The sequence below is a fragment of the Castor canadensis genome, chromosome 13 (genome assembly GCF_047511655.1).
Source record: "Castor canadensis chromosome 13, mCasCan1.hap1v2, whole genome shotgun sequence".
Taxonomy (NCBI): Eukaryota; Metazoa; Chordata; class Mammalia; order Rodentia; family Castoridae; genus Castor; species Castor canadensis.
The window spans coordinates 124,029,678-124,049,300 of record NC_133398.1 but is presented as its reverse complement, the minus strand read 5'-3'; the positions used below and the strand labels follow the sequence as shown (position 1 = coordinate 124,049,300).

General features: G+C 44.2%; 1 protein-coding gene across 8 annotated transcripts in view; it reads right to left on the bottom strand.

The window, feature by feature from the left end:
* Positions 1 to 12,682, bottom strand: part of Cdc14b (cell division cycle 14B) — an 85,427-nt gene extending 72,745 nt beyond the window's left edge. For all 8 annotated transcript variants that reach the window (XR_012440570.1, XR_012440569.1, XR_012440571.1 and 5 more), the window contains exon 1: positions 12,508 to 12,682. Coding sequence is in view for 5 of the 8 variants with exons in the window: in XM_074052542.1 (XP_073908643.1) it covers positions 12,508 to 12,667 (160 nt within the window). In the remaining 3 variants the exon portion in view is untranslated. The remainder of the gene's footprint in view (positions 1 to 12,507) is intronic.
* Positions 12,683 to 19,623: the final 6,941 nt, after the last annotated feature.

Here is a 19,623-nt window from a genome sequence, read left to right as displayed (position 1 = left end):
CAGAAGGGCTGGTGGAGTGGCTCAAGTGGTAAGACCACCTGTCTAGGAAGCATGAGGCTGTGAGTTCAAACTCTAGTACTGCCAAAAAATAAATAAATTCCTACCAGCAACAAGAAGGATAACAACACTGGGATACTGGGTGACAGCAAACTGCCTTACAGTCCTAGCACTAAGAGTATAAAGAAGAAAATTAATGGTACAACTGCAAAGGCACCTTAAGAACCACACTTTCACCCTCTCCTCCTTGCAGCACATGCTCCAGTTGTACCTATGTTCCTTTCTTTTTGGGGCTTTCTGTTTTGGAGATGGGGTCTCTTGAACTATTTGCCCATTCTTACAGGCCATGGCAATTCACACCCTCCCAAGTAACCCAACCAACGACGGATTTATCTGTAGTGGCCCCGGACTCACCCACAGTGAGGACAACGCTGAATGTTCCATAGTGGCTCCGAGGTTCACACCATACCAACATGCTTGATAACTACCTTGACTACAGTTTTACATAATGCTGTTTATTTTGTAGACCATTTCAAAGACAGTGTAATTACAACAAAGCAATATTGCACTGGGTTGTGTTAAACAGAATGTGTAGCTGGTACACACACAAAAAACACTGGCATTATTTTATAACATAAACAAAACTGGAGCATGGCTCAAGTGATAGAGTGCCCACTTTGCAAATGCAAAGCCCTGAGTTCAAACTCCAAGAAAGAAAAAAGTCCTTGAGAGCCGGGGCATAGCTCAGTGGTAGAGTGCATGGTTAGCACGCTGGAGGCCCTGGGTTCGATGCCCAACAGAAGGGGGAAGGGGAGTGGCAGGGAGAAAAAGAAAAGAAAAAACTTCCTTTAGCACTGTCCCTGCAATAGTCAATTGTTGTCTTTTGTGGGGGGGGGGGACTGGGATTTGAACTCAGGGCTTTGTCCTTGCAAAGCAGCCGCTCTACCACTTGAGCCACACCTCCTCCAACGGTTCTCTTTGAAATCTACAAATTTAAGCTCTACACATTTATTGGATAAAAACATCAAGATTCTTTTCCTGCCCTCTCCAATCACTGAGGCAAAGCTGTTATCTAATTCAGACTAAATATGTCACAATGCTTGTGACACAGTAAGAGCAAGGTGATGGGGGTGTGGGAAATCTGCAGAGGACATCTTTCTTGAGCTGGGGTAGAGCCCGTCCTGTCCCCGAGCCCAGAGATCACCATGTGCCCAACTGCCTCTCCGGGAGGGACCATGATGCTGGCAAGGAAGAGAAAGGAGCTGGGCATGGAGGCACACATCTGAAATCACAGGGGCCCAGGAAGCCAGGACAGGAGGGTCCCAAGTTTCTAAATGAAATTTAAAGACAGCTGGATTTGTAGATCAGTAGAAGAGAACTTGCCTAGCATGTGCGAGGCCCTGGGTTCAATTTCCCACATAGCACAAAAAAAAAAAAAAAAAAAGGAAGGGGCTCTTGTCTGACTGTGGTCAATGTGGTCAAGTTCAGTTCCTGCTAGTTCTGGAGGGGAAATAAATCCTTTTAAAGCCAGCTCTAGCTCCTTTTGGAGATTCCCAGTCATTCATAGGCATCCATGTTTGAGACTCTGTGACATTTACAAACAAGCTTCTCTTCTCCATGAAGGATGGGTGCCCAGTTCTGTGTGCTAGGTCACTTCCTAGACATCACTGTCCTCTTGCAGCCACAAACGCAAGGGTGAGACTGTGAAATGCACTCACATCCATCCTCAGGGAATCTGTGCTTTCTGGCCTTTCAGTTGCAGTAACTTAAAATTCAACTATATTAATCCTAGCCTCAGATGCCTTTGCTGGCTACACTTTTGACACTGTTGGCAAAAGGAAAGAAATGCATGCTAAGATGATTCAGTTTCATGTTGAGTGAGCTTTCAAGCTATCTAATGACAGTATTACAATAATAAATTCCAAGAGCAGTTTGAGAACAGCATGTGCAAAGTTAAGACCATGGTGTGAATTGTTCCACATTCATGTCAAAGCCATTCTGCGTTAGCACCCAACAGGGAATATGAAAACCATAAAGATTTTCAGTTCAAGTCATACATGCCAAACCTAGTTCCTGAAGTACTTAGCGATCTTAATTTTTGGTGCCTTCAATGTAAGAAATAATACTTGGCTTGAAAGATATACTATACCAAAAAAAAAAAAAAAAAGTGCTGTAATCACTTCTCTTTTTGCTTTTGGTGAGACTGGGATTTGAACTCAGAGCTTGGTGCTTGCAAAAAAAAAACAAAAAACAACAACAACAACAAGAAAAACAAAAACAAAAGAAGTGTTCTACCCTGAGCCACACCTCTGGTTAATTTGGAGATGGGGCCTCATGCACTATTTGCCTGGGCTGGCCTCAAATCATGATCCTCCCAATCTCAGCCCCTCAAGTAGCTAGGATAACAGGCCCGAGCCACTGGTACCTAGCCATAATTATATCTTACCCAAAATAAACAAGGCATCTCATTTTAAGTTATATCCTCTAGGACACTTTGAGATTCAAATTAGAGATACAGATCAATTGAAATGTAGACCTTTCACTTTGATTCTGATTTTGGTAGATAGGGTTTTCAGTAAATTTTTTTTTTTTTTTTTTTTTGGTAGCACTAAGGTTTGAACCCAGGACCTCATGCTTGCTAGGCAGGTGCTCTTACTGTCACTCCGACAGCCCTTTCAGTAAATTATTAACTATATTTATTCATATATGTCATGTATATAGTTAATTATACACTAAAATGAAGCTTTTCCCTCATTGCTTTTAAAGGTTAAAATGTGCACACTCATTTCCACGAGATTTTGGGAAGAATTCACGATCGATCAAGTGACACTTCCAACATAACATTCTCTCAAGCTGACACTTCCAATGAAGAGATGAAAAGTACAGAACGACCGATTCCTTCACTGCACATCTTCACTCAGATGACTTGAAGAATTTACTCCCTCTCCACCTTCAGGGAAAGGACACCACCCCAAGTAGTTGCACAATAAATAGGTGTAGAGTGGATACATTAATTCTACAGCGTAAGTCACGCAAATGAGTGTTAATGAGCAAAATGCAGGGAATGAGTCAGCTAAGAAGGTCCTACAAGAGAGGCCCTGCAGAGTTCAGAATCCATAAATGATGGTATACATTATGGACTGGGCATAAACAGATCAATGGCATAAGTTGCACAGCAGTGCCAAGAAAGTAATTTCACTTTCAAATGAGAACCTGAAGGAACAAATTCTGCCGACATCAGGAACAAGATGTTTTCTTTTGTTAAAAGTACATGGCCACCACACTTGCATGGTATAAAGTGAGCCACCTGAGAAATGAAGTCAGTATGTGATACAGGACTAGGATTAGTATATCCAGCGGAGCTTCCCCAGCTCCAAGACGATGGGACGGAATCTCTAAACTGGTTGATGAACAAGGCATTCGGTAAGAGAACTGCTCCCTGGAATCTAAATGATACTAAGAATTAAAGGAGCTATATCCAGACAATAAAGTTAACAAGCTTTTAACTGAATAAAAAACGTGGGTCCATTCAGATTTGTTTTTTGGCTAACTGCCCTTATTTGAGGAACTGGACAAAGTGAGTCAGAATACTTTTCAATTTTTAAAAAAAAAAACACAGAACATAGGGTCTGAAGGTGTGGAGTGCTCGTTGAGCATGCACAAGACCCTGGTTTGATCCCCAGCATCCTCGCCCCAAGGAATACATAAGGTTCCCCAAGGTCAAGTTAGCATCTCATGAAATTTCTCTCTTATCTCAGGCAGTAAATAAGATGTAAACCCGCCCACTAAGCACAGAAATGCCTAGAAAGAACTCCTAATCTAAAACAAATCAAGAATAAATAGCTGTTATAGTTCTAACAACTCACTGTATTGTTTCAGCAATAGCCCACAAAACAGCTGGTGCCTGTGGTAATCCTAGCTACTCAGGAAGCAGAGATCAATTCAAGAGACCCAATCTCAAAAATACCCATCAGAAAAAAAAGGGATGGTGGAGTGGCTCAAGGTATAGGCCCTGAGTTGAAGCCCAGGTACTGCAAAAAAAAAAAAAAAAAAAGCCCACAAAAGTGGTTCAATTAAAAAGCCAAAGTTTAGTATCACCATAAACATCTACCACCCCAAGCGTGGCATTCATGGTGAACCCAATAAACTATGACAGAAACCACTGCAGTGCTATCTATACACAGAAACCATAAAACCTTTCAATAGGCCATCTTCAACTTAAGTCATAGAAATAGCAGAGGTACTCTACAGTTGGGAAAATTGAATCAGCTACCACAGACTAATTTAAAAGAAGAAGACAGGAAAGGATGGGATCAAGAACCACAACTAACACATTCAACTCTAGTTCAAAATCATCAGAGGGACCTGCAAGCAGTCAAGCTTCCAAATGCCTTTGTTGACGCAGTATCCAAGAAAAGCTATAGGAAAAAAGAGAGAGAGAGAGAGAAGGGTGTAAAACTTTCACGTAGTCCAGAATGCACATGAGAAGTACACAGTGCAGTTCAACTGCTTTCACTCCAGGAACAATAAAAATTAATTTGTTTTAGAAAATGCTTTCCTCTCAATCAGATCATCTTATAGAACTAGACCTTAAATGACTAACTTTATAAGTTAAAAAGCAAAGAATAACGGGCAGACTGGTTAACTCCTGTTAAACCAGTTTCTGTCTTTAATACAATTCTGTCACTTTTGTCCACAAGAGCCCCTGCATGAATGTCTCTCACTCCTAAAGGTGCCTGTTCCAAGTGAGAAAAGGCTTTGAGATGTTCAGATAAACAATCTGCTCATGTTTTTCATTTCAACTTATAGATAATTATAAACACCTTCAATGGAAAGCTCTTAAGACGGTGGAGTGGGTCAAGTGGTAGAGCACATGCCTACTAAGCATTAGGTCATGAGTTCAAATCCCAGGACTGCAAAAAATAAAAAGTAAACTTTCTAGTGTAATAAATACTACATTTAAAGATATAATTTCTTATTTTTATCAGATTCTCCACCCTTCCAAATTTGTGTCTCTGTGCTACACATTAAGTATGCTAAGGTCCTCTGAAAAGAAATTTGCTTTACAAAAGAAAGAAAGGTATATAGGAAGGGCCTTGCCTGCCAATAAAGTAAGTGTAATGCCAGGATCAAACCGTCTGGATAATCATCTGTGAAATACTTTCGGGTTTTTTGGTGGCACTGGGGTTTGAACTGAGGGCACTGCACTTGCTGGGAAGGTGCTCTACAACTTGAGCCCACCCCACCAACCCTTTTTGGTGTTGGGTTTTTTTCAAGATGGGGTCTCTCAAACTATTTCCCATGGCCTACTTTAAACCTCAGTCCTCGTGATCTCTGTCTCCTGAGTAGCTAGGATTACAGGCGTGAGCCACTGGCACCTGGCTTACAATTTTAAAATAGCTATCCAGACACATCATGCTTTAAATTAACCACTCTGAAAAGTGTATGTTTCTCCATTAAAGAATCTCAGATGTTTGCTGCATTTTCTACAACCTCCTACCTGTGTCTCTCCCACAGGCCTCTACGTCGTCAGATGCTATTTAATATCAGGCAACCTACAGACTTTTCAGTTTGATAAAAATATATCACAATAGCACAAGAATGTGTTCTCAGCTTTGCTTTTACTTCTTCCTCTTCTGAAGACCCTTTAAGAAAACCCCTAACATTTATCTGCTCAGGCAGTGCCAGCCTCCCGCTCCCTGCTGACACATCTAGAGCCAGGCTCTCTAGAGCCCTGCTGCCCCCAGATCTCTGTCAGAAGCCGAGGAGCTCACCACATCTCTGCTGATTCACTGAGCCTGATGTCTAGTTGCACAGATGAGGGATCATGTGCTCCCTACCTTGGGGACTTCTCAGCCCACCCACGGCTGTACAGGGCAGCTCCACAGCACGCGGGTACAGCCCTGGCCATCAGTAATGGGGCACCAGGCCAGGCACTTGACTCGCAGTTCCTGCACTTCACTGTCATGGCAAATCTGTGACGGATGAGAGAATCCAGCCTCGCCCGCCCCCACTGGTGCCCAGTCCCAGTGGAGCAGAAGCCTAACTGCTTGCTAGCTTAGTTGGCTTCACAGAACATGATCTCCAAAGTCGTCCAGCACAGGGTTTCTGCCCCGAAGATTTCAACCACCACTTGGCCTCTCCTTTGTCCACTTCTCCCTCAGACCCCCAAGTTCTGTTTTCTCAATGAACACCGGAAACAACTGCACCTCCACGGGAACAGGGACTCCCCGTTCCTCCGGCAGTGCTGCTCTATGGCGAGCCCTTGAAAGCAACATTCATTAGGTTTTCGAATGAATTCTTCAAGGAATGACATTGCTGGAAAACAGGCACTGTGACCTCAATCTGGAGAACAGGGTGAGTGGTGACCACAGTTATCATTTGTTTTGCTCACTGGCTAAATTCAACTTTACAGATATTATTTGTCAACCTCCCTCTGTGACATGGTGTCCTGGCCTGTGTAACACAGGACTAACTAGCAGGTATTCGATGAAGCACTTATGCACACCACTGCGCAGCAGCTTCATCTGTTGGAAAGAGTAAAGTCAGTAGTCATGGCTCTGCCAAAAAGAAGCAATAAATTTAGCTGGTCACTGGTGGCTCACTCCTGTAATCCTAGCTACTCAGGGCGCAGAGATTACAAGGATCTCATTTTGATGCCCACCCCAGGCAAACAGCTTGCAAGACACTGCGTAGCAAACATGAGGCCCCGAGTTCAAACCCCAGTTCCACCAAAAAACAAGTATCAATTTAGCCAAATCACCTATCTCTGGCCCTTCGGCAGGGAAAATGTGGAAATATGTGTTATATCTAGACAATGTTTTAAAATTCTTTAAGCACATACACACAAAAACCTCACCTTCACTACCCACACAGACATTCCCAGAGATTATCTCAGACTTCTCCAAGAAATATCATTTGCCTACATCCACACCTTCTTCCACCCAAAAACTACAACACAGTGCCAGTCCAGCTCTCCTAACACCAACAGCTACTGGGGAAATTTGTTCCCACTCAAGGGCACTACAACTTGCACTGACTGGCAACTCCCTAGCATTAGTACCATTCCTGCAACACAGTTCTTCCACTTTCCCTTCTCTGTATGTCTAACCGCTTTTCTTTCTTTCCTTCTTTCTTTTTGTTGGAACTGGGGCTTAAACTCAGGGCTTCTGGCTTGCAAAGCAGACACTCTACCACTTAAGCCACAAAATGTACAGGTTATTTTTGGAGATGGGGGTCTCTTGAACTACTTGCCCAGGCTGGCCTTGAACCTCAGTCCTCCTGATCTCAGGTCCCCAAGTAGCTAGGATGACAGGCGTGAACCTGGGCCCAACACTCTTTATGTCCATAGAAGGAGTAACATTTCAAACTTAAATTTTTGCCTGTATGTGGTAATAAAATTACTTAGTAAGGCAGATAACTAACATGAAACACCAAAAGTAAAGATGCTAAAGAATTAAGTAAGCGTACAAACCAACAAATTCACATGAGGCACTAATTTACAAGAAACAAGTCACAGGCAGTAAGACAAATGAACACTGCACACTTTGGTGAGAGTCAATAACCTGAAATTCAATCCTCTTAGTTACAACATGAAACCTAATCAACAGTGAGTTTATTTTCTCCTTGACTCAGTGTTCTAGGTAACAGCATTCCTCTTCTATCCAGAAAAATTCTCTGCAAACATTGAATATGCATGAGTATCTTACAGAGTTAAGCATTCAATAAATACTTGTTGAATTCATGAATAAATTTTCCCTGTCTAATATGACTGCTTTGATTCTTACAGATCATAAAAAGAAAGGTGAGGGGGCCACTGTATCTGTTCAATTTCATTTGATTGGTATCAGTATATCACTATTAACCAGAGCCTTAAAATGACAGTCCTGAGATGGAGGTGTGGCTCAAGAGGTAACAGCCTGCCTAGCAAGCATGAAGCCCTGAATTCTAATCCCAGTAACACCAAAAAATGAAAAAGTGACAATCCTGATCTCAACTGGAGTTTCTCCAACAAAATTATTTATCACTGTAATATAGCGACTCTAAAGTCTACATCATTAGCTCATGTCTGTAATCCTAGCTACCTGGGAGGCCGAGTTTGGGAGACCTGCAGGTCAAGGTCAGCAAAGACAAACAGTTTAGGAGAACCCCATCTCCAAAACAGCCAGAGCAAAACGGACTGGACGTGTGGCTCGAGCAGTAAGAATGCCTGCTTTGCAAGCATGAAACCACAAGTTCAAATCCCAGACTCACCAAAAAATAAATAAATAAAAATAAAAGTGAAACTGAAATCATGACACTGGGAAATTTTTCTAAAAGTAAAGAAATCTCAGATAAACTGATAAGAATCTTTTCACCAATAATTTTCTTTATGAATCAGAAAATTTTAAAAATAATGAAGTAAATTTTTTTAAATAAATAAAAGCTCTGTAGTAACTATGAAATTCTATAAATGACCAGAGTTATGAAGCAGTGTTAGAGGGTTTAAAAATGTTTTTCCTGTTGTTAATAAAGAAGAAAGAGAACAGGCACTGTCAGGAGGGCCACACTGAAAGGATGGGAAACTGAACAAAATTTGGACCTTTGTAATCAAGGAGGTTCACAGGAAGCCAAATGCCTGCCCGCGCCCAACATTCTCTCTCTTGGTGTATCTCCCATCTTGAGGGTTAACTAGCTCCAAATCCAGCTGAAAATCATGCTCCCCTCCCCTTTCCTCCTTGCTTCCTTGACTGGCACCAGCTCATTCTGAACCTTTACTTGCTAGCATTATATCATCTTCATGGCATGCAGGAATTGCACCAGGACACAGCTCAAGCTAAGAACAAACACGGCACTGAACATGCCAACAACTAAGTGAAAGGCCACATGAGAGGATGCTCTATTAACGTGCTCCTGTATGATTAGATGCCCCACCAGGGCGCCAGTGGTTCACTCCGGTAATCCCAGCTACTTGGGAGGCTGAAATTGGGAGGATCAAGGTTCAAGGCCAGCCAGGGCACAGACCCCCATCTCCAAAATAACCAGAGTAAAATGGTCTGCAGATGTGGCCTGAGTTCAAACCCCAGTCCCACCAAAGAAACAAAAGAATAAGTGCCTAATATGGGGGTGTGGCTGGCTAGACCCTAAACAATAGTGATTACATAACAAGGGATGATAAAAGAAAAACATTTAATCCTATATTAAATGTACACACAGATAATACCCTGGTATCCACAAGAATTCTATTTACAGATTAAACAGACTGCCATAAAAATGTCAAGAGACTACAGTTAAAAAAGAAAAAAAAGGCCAGGAGCCAGTGGCTCCCGCCTGCAATCCTAGTCCCTCAGGAGGCAGAAATTGGAAGGATCACAGTTTGAAGCCAGCCCTGGCAAATAGTTCGAGAGATCCTTTCATGAAAAAACCCATCACAAAAAAGGCTGGTGGAGTGGCTCAAGGTGTAGACCCGAGTTCGTTCAAGCGCCAGTACCAAAAAAAAAAAAAAAAAGTTTTTTTTAGAGCTAGAGACATGCCTCAAGTAGTAGAGCCCCTGCCTAGCAAGCTCAAGGTCCTGAGTTCAAACTCCAGAACCAGAAAAAAAAAATCAATGTATTGAAGGGTAGCATAGGCAAAAGTAACAGCAAGCATTAATTTTTACAAAATGACTCCACTGTGAACGAATCTTTGCCATCTAATACAAGGGCTGGCAAGGATTGCTGGAGGGAATGGGGCTGATGCAGCCCCAGTGGAAAAGAGCCTGCAGTTCCTCAAAACCTATGCAAAAACCTGTTAAGCTAATGCTCACCACAGCACTTATCCTAGCAATCCAAGAGCACTGATGATGCCCTGGACTTCTCACTTTGAGAAATTTACAAATAGTCAACACATGTAGCAGACCCCCTGCAATCATGTGGGGCAGGGACTAGCAAACTCTTATGAACTCATTCATTCATTGTCTCTAAATAAGTCACAACCCAATCACACAATGAAATACCAAGCAGCAATTAAAAGGAGGACTCTCCTTGCAGGATGGTGTGATTTCTAGAAACTGCAATACATAGAGAAAACTGGTACACTGCCTGCCTAGCAAGTGTGAGGTTCTGAGTTCAAAACCAGTAGTGCAAAAAAATAAAAAATAAAAATAAATGACGGGGAAGTGTATATATGCTATTTCAATTAAGAAAACAGGGGTTGGAGACCTGGCTCATGCAGTAGAGTGCCTGCCCAGCACATGCAATAGTCCTCAATACCAAAAAAAAAAAAAAAAAAAAAAAACTGAGTCAAACCCCCAGTACTACAAAAAAAACAAAAAACAAAAAACCAAAGTTGTGAACCAAGCAAAAGGCCTCAAGTCTTCCTCCCTCCAAACAAAAGTAATGAGAGTAAAAGGTAGTCTGAACGCCATCCAAAGTTACTTTGTCTTCCATCTCAAACTAAAACAGAAGACTGTTTCACTGTCATTCTTCCAAGAGGCCAAGACTCTCCCTCACTGAGGGACACCTGGAGAAATCCCGTAACTCTTACTTCCTTCCCTAGAACTAAAACCTTACATTGAGGCTGGACCTTTCCATTTTCAGGCTGATAACCTAAATATATACACCAACTTCTCCTCTATTCTGCTTGCTGCCATTCTGTGAAGTTATTTCATTGATCACTGCCTTGGGAAGGCTTCCCACCTAATGTTTTATCTAGCAGGAGGACGTACTGCAAAGACTGTGCTGTCCAGACCTTTTTGCTGGGAGTAGGAAACTTGTTTACAAGGTGCAAGGCCCTGAGTTGATCCCCAGTACCACAAGAAATGAAAACCTTTGATTAAAAATAACCTAAAGGTTCATTAATATGGAGCTGCCTAAGTAAATTGTAAAACATTTAAACTGATATATGCATTTAAATCCACATTTACTTTTTATACTTTTATCCTTTAAAACCATATACCTTCTGGTCTAAGCAGTAATTAAGTCCAATGAGCCAGTTTTGTATGCAGCAATACAAAACAGTCTGCTCATAAGTACTGTGCAAACAGAACAATGTACAAACAGCAGTTTGTATTTTTCCTTCTGAGTCTGGCGAGAATAGATACATATGTTTGCAGTCTAGTCTATTTCTGGAAAGTCAGGAGAAACTGGCAACATTAGTTGCCTTTAGACAAGGATGCACCTAGTGGCTGTGAGACCAGCTCTTCTGCATGCATTTAGAGTGAGAGTTATGTTCATTTAGAGCAACAGTTAAGTGCCATGTTAGTGCATTATTTGCCCTAAAATTCAATGCCATTCAACAAAGGTCCCTGTAAGAGGTGACAAGTAAGGGAAGACAGAAGGAATATGTAGAGCCCACACCACCCCTGCATTCTCAGCTCAGCAAACTGGCTTCACCTCCTGCAACATAACCCCTGTTCTTTGGACCAGAGCACGTGCAAGCCAGGGACAGCAACTTAGGGACAACCAGTCCTCTTCCCTCCTCAATTCCCTGCCCTCTACCCTCATCTTCCTTTAAAATGGACCTTAGTTTTCAGACTGTCACTAACCTGGAATACAGTTTCTACTAAGTTTTTGTGCTTCTCTAACCCCTTCCTAAATTAACTGACCACTCCATCCTACCTGGTTTACCAAGGCTGTAGGAGGGAAACAGTTTCTAAAAATTCCACCCGATCCGCAGAAAACTGCAAATCCCCTCTACACTGCAGACCAACGTGTTGACGAAGCATTTCCACATACATCATCCCACGGAATGCATGCATCCTCACCAATCCTGGCAAACCCAACAGCTGCCAAACCACATTAATTCAGTCTTCAAGAACTGCACAACAGCACTCATCAACCCACTACCTTGGGCTGCTTTTTCTACCTGCTCTAACGGGCTGCCAGGCATTTCTCACAAGTGACAGCTCTGGGCATTCAGCATGCTGATGGTGCAAATGCCACCAACAGGACACCTTCCTTCTTGGGGCAGGGATGATGAGTGCGGATTCCCAAGAAGGTTTGCAGATAGCACGTGTGCACGCTGGGGAAGGAAGGAGGACAGGGCCAGGAGGCTCTCTCTTCCATGCCTGGCCGGGGACCTAGGGGATCCATACCCAAGGAGCAACAGGGCTTTGGCCACCTTCACAGAGGGTGCCAGGAGTGCTCCGTGCCCTAGGAAATGAACCCTGGCGGAGGGAGGATGGGCAGATCGGCGGGTGAAGGCCAATGGAGCATGCATGCAGCAGGGAAAGGTGCAGAGCAGAAGAGCACCTGGGACGCATGCAATCTTTAAAGGTGACCCTGGGGCCCGCCGTGGAGGAGGAGGAGGGGGAGGGGGAGGGGAGGGGGAGGGGAAGAGGAGGGGGAGGGGAGGAGGAGGGGGAGGGGAGGAGGAGGAGGAGGGGAGGAGGAGGAGGAGGAGGGGGAGGAGGGGGAGGAGGAGGAGGAGGAGGGGGAGGAGGCACCCGAGATAAAGTTACAGCTTTGAGCAATGGCAGGTAGAAACTCCAGGTGTTGGGGGGTCTCTCCAGGGAGCCTGGATCTAGGAAGGGGTGTGGCGGCTGGGGCTCACCGGTGATGTCCAGGTACAGGTCGTCCCGGTGCTCCAGGTGCTCCAGGTCCTCCGACGTGGAGCTGCGGCTCTTCTTCACCGCGGCCGAGGTGGACGAGCCGCGCCGCGAGCAGGGGGGCGCGCCGGCCCGGCTCAGCCACCGCTCGCCCTTCCGCTTCATGGAGGCGGCCGCGGCCCGTCAGGAGGCCACGACCATGGCCCCCGCGCACCCGCCGAGGCCGCCGCCAGCCCCGCCGAGGGCTCTCCCAGCGGCGACGGCGGGCGGGAGGGAGCCAGCGGCGCAGGAGCCCCGGACCAGGGGCCCGGTCCTCGGCGCACGGCCCGCGCGCTCCGCCGCCGCAGCGCTCACCACAGCGCCCCCTACGGCCGCCTCCCGCCGCCGCGGGCGCCCCCAGCCCGCTAAGCGCGTGGCCGAGGCGGCGGTGCCGCCCCCGGCAGGGGCTGTAAGGGTGAGCGCGCGCCCGCTGCCGCCGTGGACGCCGCCGTGGAGGAGTCGAAGCGCAGAGGCCAGGACGACTCCCGGGAACCCCAGGACCGCGGTTCTGTGCAGCTTCATTCACAAAAAAAATAAAAGGCCCACAACCCTCCTCGGGGCCACAGACGAGGCCTCTCATTGGTCCTCAGGGAGTGACGTCACGGAGACGGGGCCTTGCTACAGGCAGGTAGTCCGTGACGCCATAAAGAACAGTCTGAGTGGTTCCACCAATCAGAGGTAAAGTGTGCTGGGGGCCCGTCTGCCTGCCCTCCAACTTTGGTGTCGGGTGTCCCGGGCGGATGCCACCCCCAGTGTCCAGCTTCCTTTAAGGAGTCACCAAAAATCCCTTACACAGCCCTTCCCAGTAGCCTAACTCCAGGTCTTTTGCCCTGCCGGCTTGTAGAAAAATAAGTTAAATGGCCCAGAACTCCATAGGTGTGAGGTAGAGTAGACTGCAGAACTTGAGAATTTTTAAACCAAAAGGACCAAGACTCATTGAGTTGATTAAAAAGAGGAAAAAAAAAACCCTCGGAAAGATGGACCCCATTATATTATGATTGAAGCAAGTGTCGAGTTTAGTACTTGAACTTTTTTATCTTAGAAACTATAGGTCATCCTTGATGCAGGCTAAATTAGGGACTCACGGGAAAAAAAAAGATTACATCTTAGCTTAGCCATGCCTTGGCTCAGCAACCACCCTCATCTGGCCAGGAACAGCCCATCCCCCGCCCCAATCGTTAACTTGGGTGGGAATCTCCTTGTTCTTCCTTTCCCATAGATTAAATTAAAACAGGTTTAGAAAGCATCTGAAGAGCTCTGTTTCCGACTTCTACCGGGCCCCACCATGCTTCCCTTTGTATTTCCTTTCCCTAACTTTTAATAAATTCCATTTATACCCATGTGTCCAGCCATGGACTCTTCCACACAGGACAAGAATTTGGAAGTCTTGCACCATTAACAATCCTCACCACAAATGGTCGTTGATTTGGGTTCAAGTAAATCTCTGGTCTTTCTGGAACTTACACAACTGTCATTTTGGAAGACAAATCTGCAGAGTAGTGTCTAGAAGGGTGAAAAGCTTAAAAGCAGTCTTTCTAGATCCCATGGCCCCAAATTCTACCTTTGAAAAATAAAATTCCTTATTTCCACAGCATCTTAACATCTTAAGTCTGCAGAATCCTGCCAGGCTGGGGAAGAGAAGGAAGAATTTGAGCCCTTCCCCCTGGAAACCTGTCAGAAATGCACATTTTAATGGTGCCCCTCCCTCAGGGGTTATTTGACTTCTATTGCTGTGAACTTTTCCCTAAGCACTGCTGCATGAGGGAAGTAAGTGTAGAGCATGGTCTCCCAAAGCCTGGAAGTAGAGATCACACCTCTGTAGGAATTTTTCTTAAGTTTAGTGCTTGGGTTCATGCTGCCCGCTCTTTTCCTAAGAAAAGCAGAGAACACCTTAAATTAAAAGTGGTCTACATGGTTGTAGGGTAACAGAAACAGCCAGAGACTTGGAGTCAGGGAGATGCTGTGCAAATGAGTCTTGATGAACTGAAACCTTGGCGTCACAAGTCCCTGGAGAAAGAGGCCTTTCACACTGTTTTAGAGCTCCGGCAGAAAGGCCTCGCAGTGCACGGGTTATCAGAAATGTGAAAGCAGCAGGTCTTGTGTTGAATAGCTGTGACATGGAAGTTGTCCTAATGCTCCCTAGAATTTCTGAAATACAAGTATCTGGTGACATTTAGTCTGTTTGTTATTGTTTGTGACAGGATCTATCTTTGTAATGTAGTCCAAGCTGGCCTGGAATTCCCTAAGTAGCCCAGGCTGGCTTTGAACTCATAATCCTCCTGGCTCAGCTTTTCAAATGCTGGTTTTACAGGCGTGGCCACCATGGTCAACACATTGTTTTTATGAGAGTGACTTTACCTAAATGGCAAACTAAGTGTCAAGTAGTTCACTTATATATCAGATCATTTTTGCCACACTTTTTTTTTTTTTTGTGGTACTGGGGTTTGAACTCAGGACCTACACCTTGAGCCACTCCACCAGCCCTATTTTCATGAAGTGCTTTTTTGAGATAGGGTTTCCCAAACTATTTGCCAGGGCTGACATCAAACTGAGATCCTCTTAATCTCTGCTTCATGAGTAACTAGGATTACAGGCATGAGTCACCTTAAAATAGAATGGGCTAGAAATTCTAACAAAACGCATATGTTTTTATATAAAAGAAAAAAAAAATCATATAATCAGGTAATTTTACTACTTAGGCATTTTCATATTTTGCAAATGTATAATTTTATTGTTTTGTGGTATAATATCATTAAGAAACCAGACATATGATTTGTGACTATGTAGATGCATCCTCTATTCTTGGGAGTGAAAATCTGCATGCTAACTATCCATGTTAAAGTTTTAAGCCTTTCTATATTTTGCTTTATGTTGTGTGTAGATCCTTACAGAAAATACCTCAGTTGATAATTGTTTTTGAGTGACACTTCCTCCCGTTCAATAAGTTGACCTCTAGGCTAGAGAATCTGACCAAGGAAAAACACTTTAGTGTGTGTGCTTTAGTAGTCTAGGTTTTGTTCATTGTCTATTCATTGATCATAGAATTTTATAGCACAGATGCACCTCAGACAAGGTGCATGTCTAAGCCTCTCCTTTCACAATGACAACAGGGGCACAGATAAAGTGGCTCTTGTCAACCTGGGGCGAGAACTTAAAACATTCTCCAACTCTCTGGGTTGACTTCCCCAGAGCTGTCTGACCTTGGGGAACAGGTGGATCTGGTTTTGACTCTCAGCGTTATGGGCAGTACCCTAAAAAGGGAGGCAAAAAAAGGAAAGAGGAGCTCCTGAAACAGTCCTTCAGCAGCACTGGAAAATTAAATCCTATCTTTCATAGGGAAATTCATCCTAACAGGAAAACAACTGTACAACATTTTCTCGCATGTATCTTTCAGGGAAGTCGTATTCTGAAAACTTAAAATCATACATTGAAATTAGTGGAAACTGATGGATCGATGATGTGTGGTTGAAATAGTAACACACCAGAATCAACGAGTTACAGCTTTAATTGCATGAAGATAAGTAATTTGTGTAAGGTTCATATTTGAATTAACACTAGATGGTTCAGGTGGGAGGCTTGTAGGAAAATGTACACACACTAAAATTTTCACTAGCATATTTAAGAAGAGTTGGTTTTGTTTTATTGGCTATTGGGGCATTGCCAGCATTAATCTGAACTTCCCCACGTTCAGAGACAGAAAGCCTCTCAGAATGACAAAAGGAAGGACTAGCATTTGTTGTACTGCCACCACTTATTGGACTCCCTGTGCTGGGGCTTCATGCACATGCCCTATTAGAGGGTTTTCTGAGGAGCCCTCATTTCAGAGGTCAAAGCAGCCATGCCAGGCCATACAATGAGTTTACTTGTAGAATAGGGCTCCAGAGAGTGAAAAGGACCAGCACCCTTCTTCACAGGTGAGAGTGGAGTGATGGGCTTGCTGATGGGTTTCTGAAATTCCATTGCATCTAACTGAATAGTCTTTATGGCTAAAGGTGGATTAGCTTCTTTGAATCTCAGACCAGCCTCTAATGTAGATTTGGTTTGGTTTGGTTTGTGGTTGTGGGACTAAACCCAGGGTCTCACATGTCAGGCAAGCACTTTACCACTGAGCTATACCCCCAGCCCAAATTTCTGAAACATAGAAGAATGTTCACAAACCCGTCCTTGAAGGCGTCTACCTACAATGACTGCCAGCTCACCATCCTCATCTGCTTCCTAAATCTAAGTCTTTTCTCTCCCTTTCTTCTATTTTTTTGGGGTGGGACAGAATTGGCATTTGAACTCAGGACCTCATGCTTGCTAGACAGGTGCTCTGCCTCTTGAGCCACTCCACCAGCAGCCCCCCACCTTTTTTTTGTGATGGATTTTTTGTTTTTTGTTTTTGACATAAGGTCTCAGGAACTATTACAGGTGTCAGCCACCAGTGCCCAGCATGGAGTCTACAAAATTTGCTGCAGATCCACTGCTTCTGCCTTTGGTCCCAACTGCCAAGCCAGTGCCCAGTGCTGCCAGGCCTCCTCCAGAGGGCATGGTGCAGCAGGACAGCATATGCTGCCAGTGACAATCCGCTGAGATAGTCAGGTAATTGAGGTAGCTCACAACCTCCTTTGCCCTCCCTACACACATTCCCTTTGCCAATTGTTGCAAGACAAGGACATCTTTGTCTTAACTTTCCCCTGATCCACAGGGAAGGAAACAAAGGGTGATAAAGAAACCCAGGGGAAAGCTCCGAAGGCAGTAGAAACTCCCTCCCCTCCGCTGGACCCCGCTTTCACAGATGTGCTCCCTCCCCGGGCAAGGCCCTGGCTTCACAGATGTGCTAGTGTGGTATGCTGTAACCTTGTGCTAGTGTGATATGTTGTAACCTCCTGGCGAGAGGCTAACTGCCACGTCTGCCTTTGTCCTTCCCAATTGCTTGCTTCTGCATCCTGAGGCACAAAAACCCCACAGCCCTAAGCTATGGGGCTGGTGATATTTTTAAAAAGATCCAGGTGCTGGCCCGCTAGTGTAATAAATCTTCCTTTCCTCCAACCACCTGGATTTGAGTCTTGTTCTGGCTGGTCCGACATTCTTCGTGCAACAAGGGCATCAATTTTAAGAAGATACAGAACTGTAGAAGCAACTTCTGCTCTGTCTCCTGTTGTGGCTGGGAAGAAAATTCCTTGCAAAGTCTTTTATGCTTTGGGAAGAGAATTGGCTCCCAATTCAAATATATTGGGAAATTTTTTGGGTTTTTTGTTGTGGACTCCTCCAAGAGGAAACCTGACCCACTGTAGGTTCCCTGCATTCACCCACCTTTCTCCATAGGAAAACGGGGAGCACAAATAGGAAGAGAGGTTGGATTCTCTGTCAGTTTTCTCCATAGGTCTAAAGACACATTCAAGTGAATTGTTTTACCCAAAGTTAGGGGGTATGCAGAAGACAAAAAGCGGAAGGTTCAGATGACCCATGATACCTGCTTCTAGAAATTGTCAGCAATAGTGAATTGTCATTTAACAATATTATCTTTTTTAAAAAAGTACCACTGTCTTCATATTTAATGTGTTATAACTTCATTAGGTTCACAGTATTAAATATCATATTTTAAAACTTATACTCTGGGGGTGGGGGTAGAAAGTTTGCCTGTCATATGAGAGGCATTAGATTTAATCCCCACCACAAAAAGACAAACAAGCAAACATAAAACCACTTCTGCTTCTGACTTAAATCTAGCTGCTAACTGGGTGCTGTTGGCTCACGCCTGTAATCCTAGCTACTTCAGAAGCTAAGATCAGGAGAATCATGGTTTAAGCCAGCCAGGACAAGTAGTTCAAGACACCTCATCTCTGCACCTGCTTTGCAATTCAACTGTAGTCTCACAAATAAATAAATAGTATTTAGGAAAATCAAAGTAAAGAATTTGGAAACCAGACTTGTTCTTTGGCCACATGCACGGTTCATGGGCCACGCTCCACCCTGCCTCCCCAGTAAACTTGAGAATGGCAGATCTAATTGCATCATTTTATCATTCAAGGTGCCCCTCCCCATTTAGGGCAAGTCCATCTGACTTTCTCCCCTGGAACATCCCACACGTGTCTGCGAGAGCGATCTTCATTTTTTGGGGGTTATTTGGTTTTGGTTTGTTGTTTCATTTTGGAAATTTTCAGTCCTATGGACAAACTAATTTTGAGAGAAAAGTTTAATTTCTGGGCCATCTGAGATTATCTCCTAAAAATGGAGACTCCTTTTACATAACCATAATGTAACTGTCAAATGAGAACACTTAGCATTACTACAATGTGAGTTAGCCCAGCTTCACAGTTCACCAATTGTCAAAAAACTTCCTTTAGAGCATTTGCCCCTGTTCCTAAATCCTAAGGACGTGCACTTTCTTTTTGGTGGTACTGGGGTTTGAACTCAGGGCCTCCCACTTCCTAGGCAGGTGCTCTACCACTTGAGCCTCTCCACCAGCACTTTTGTAGGCGTTCTCCATAGTGATGGTGCATCTTTGCTATATCACTTTAGGAGGCCCATGGCAAGTTTGTCCCTTTCTGGGGAATTGGTGAACTTGGATTATTGGGTTCATTAAGGAAGTGTCTGGCAGTTATCCTCTCTGAACCTATGGACTTTCCTTTTGAAACTGTCATTCCTGGGGAGATACGTTAAAGACCACCACTTGTGTACACCAATTTTGTACCCATTGGTAGTGCAGAATGGGTTGTTACTATAATGGCTATAGCATTGTCTAGTTGTCTACATTTATTGTCATCCTATACAAAGAAACCTTTCTTTTCCCATTATGCTGTGGGTATGTACATAGGTGGCTTATGGATTATTGAATTCTACTTTTATACAATGGGGTACGATCCCTTACTGTCACTATTTTGATGCTGAAATTGTCCCAGATTTGACTAGTAGAGACTGCTTCATACTGCCTTTTGTGTCCTTTTTACATGTCCCTGTGTTTTTTTGTTTGTTTTTTTAGTGAGACTGGGGTTTGAACTCAGAGCTTCAGGCTTGCAAAGCAGACACTCTATCACTTGAGTTACACCTCCAGTCCATTTTTCTCTGGTTATTTTAGAGATGGGAGTCTGAAGAACAAT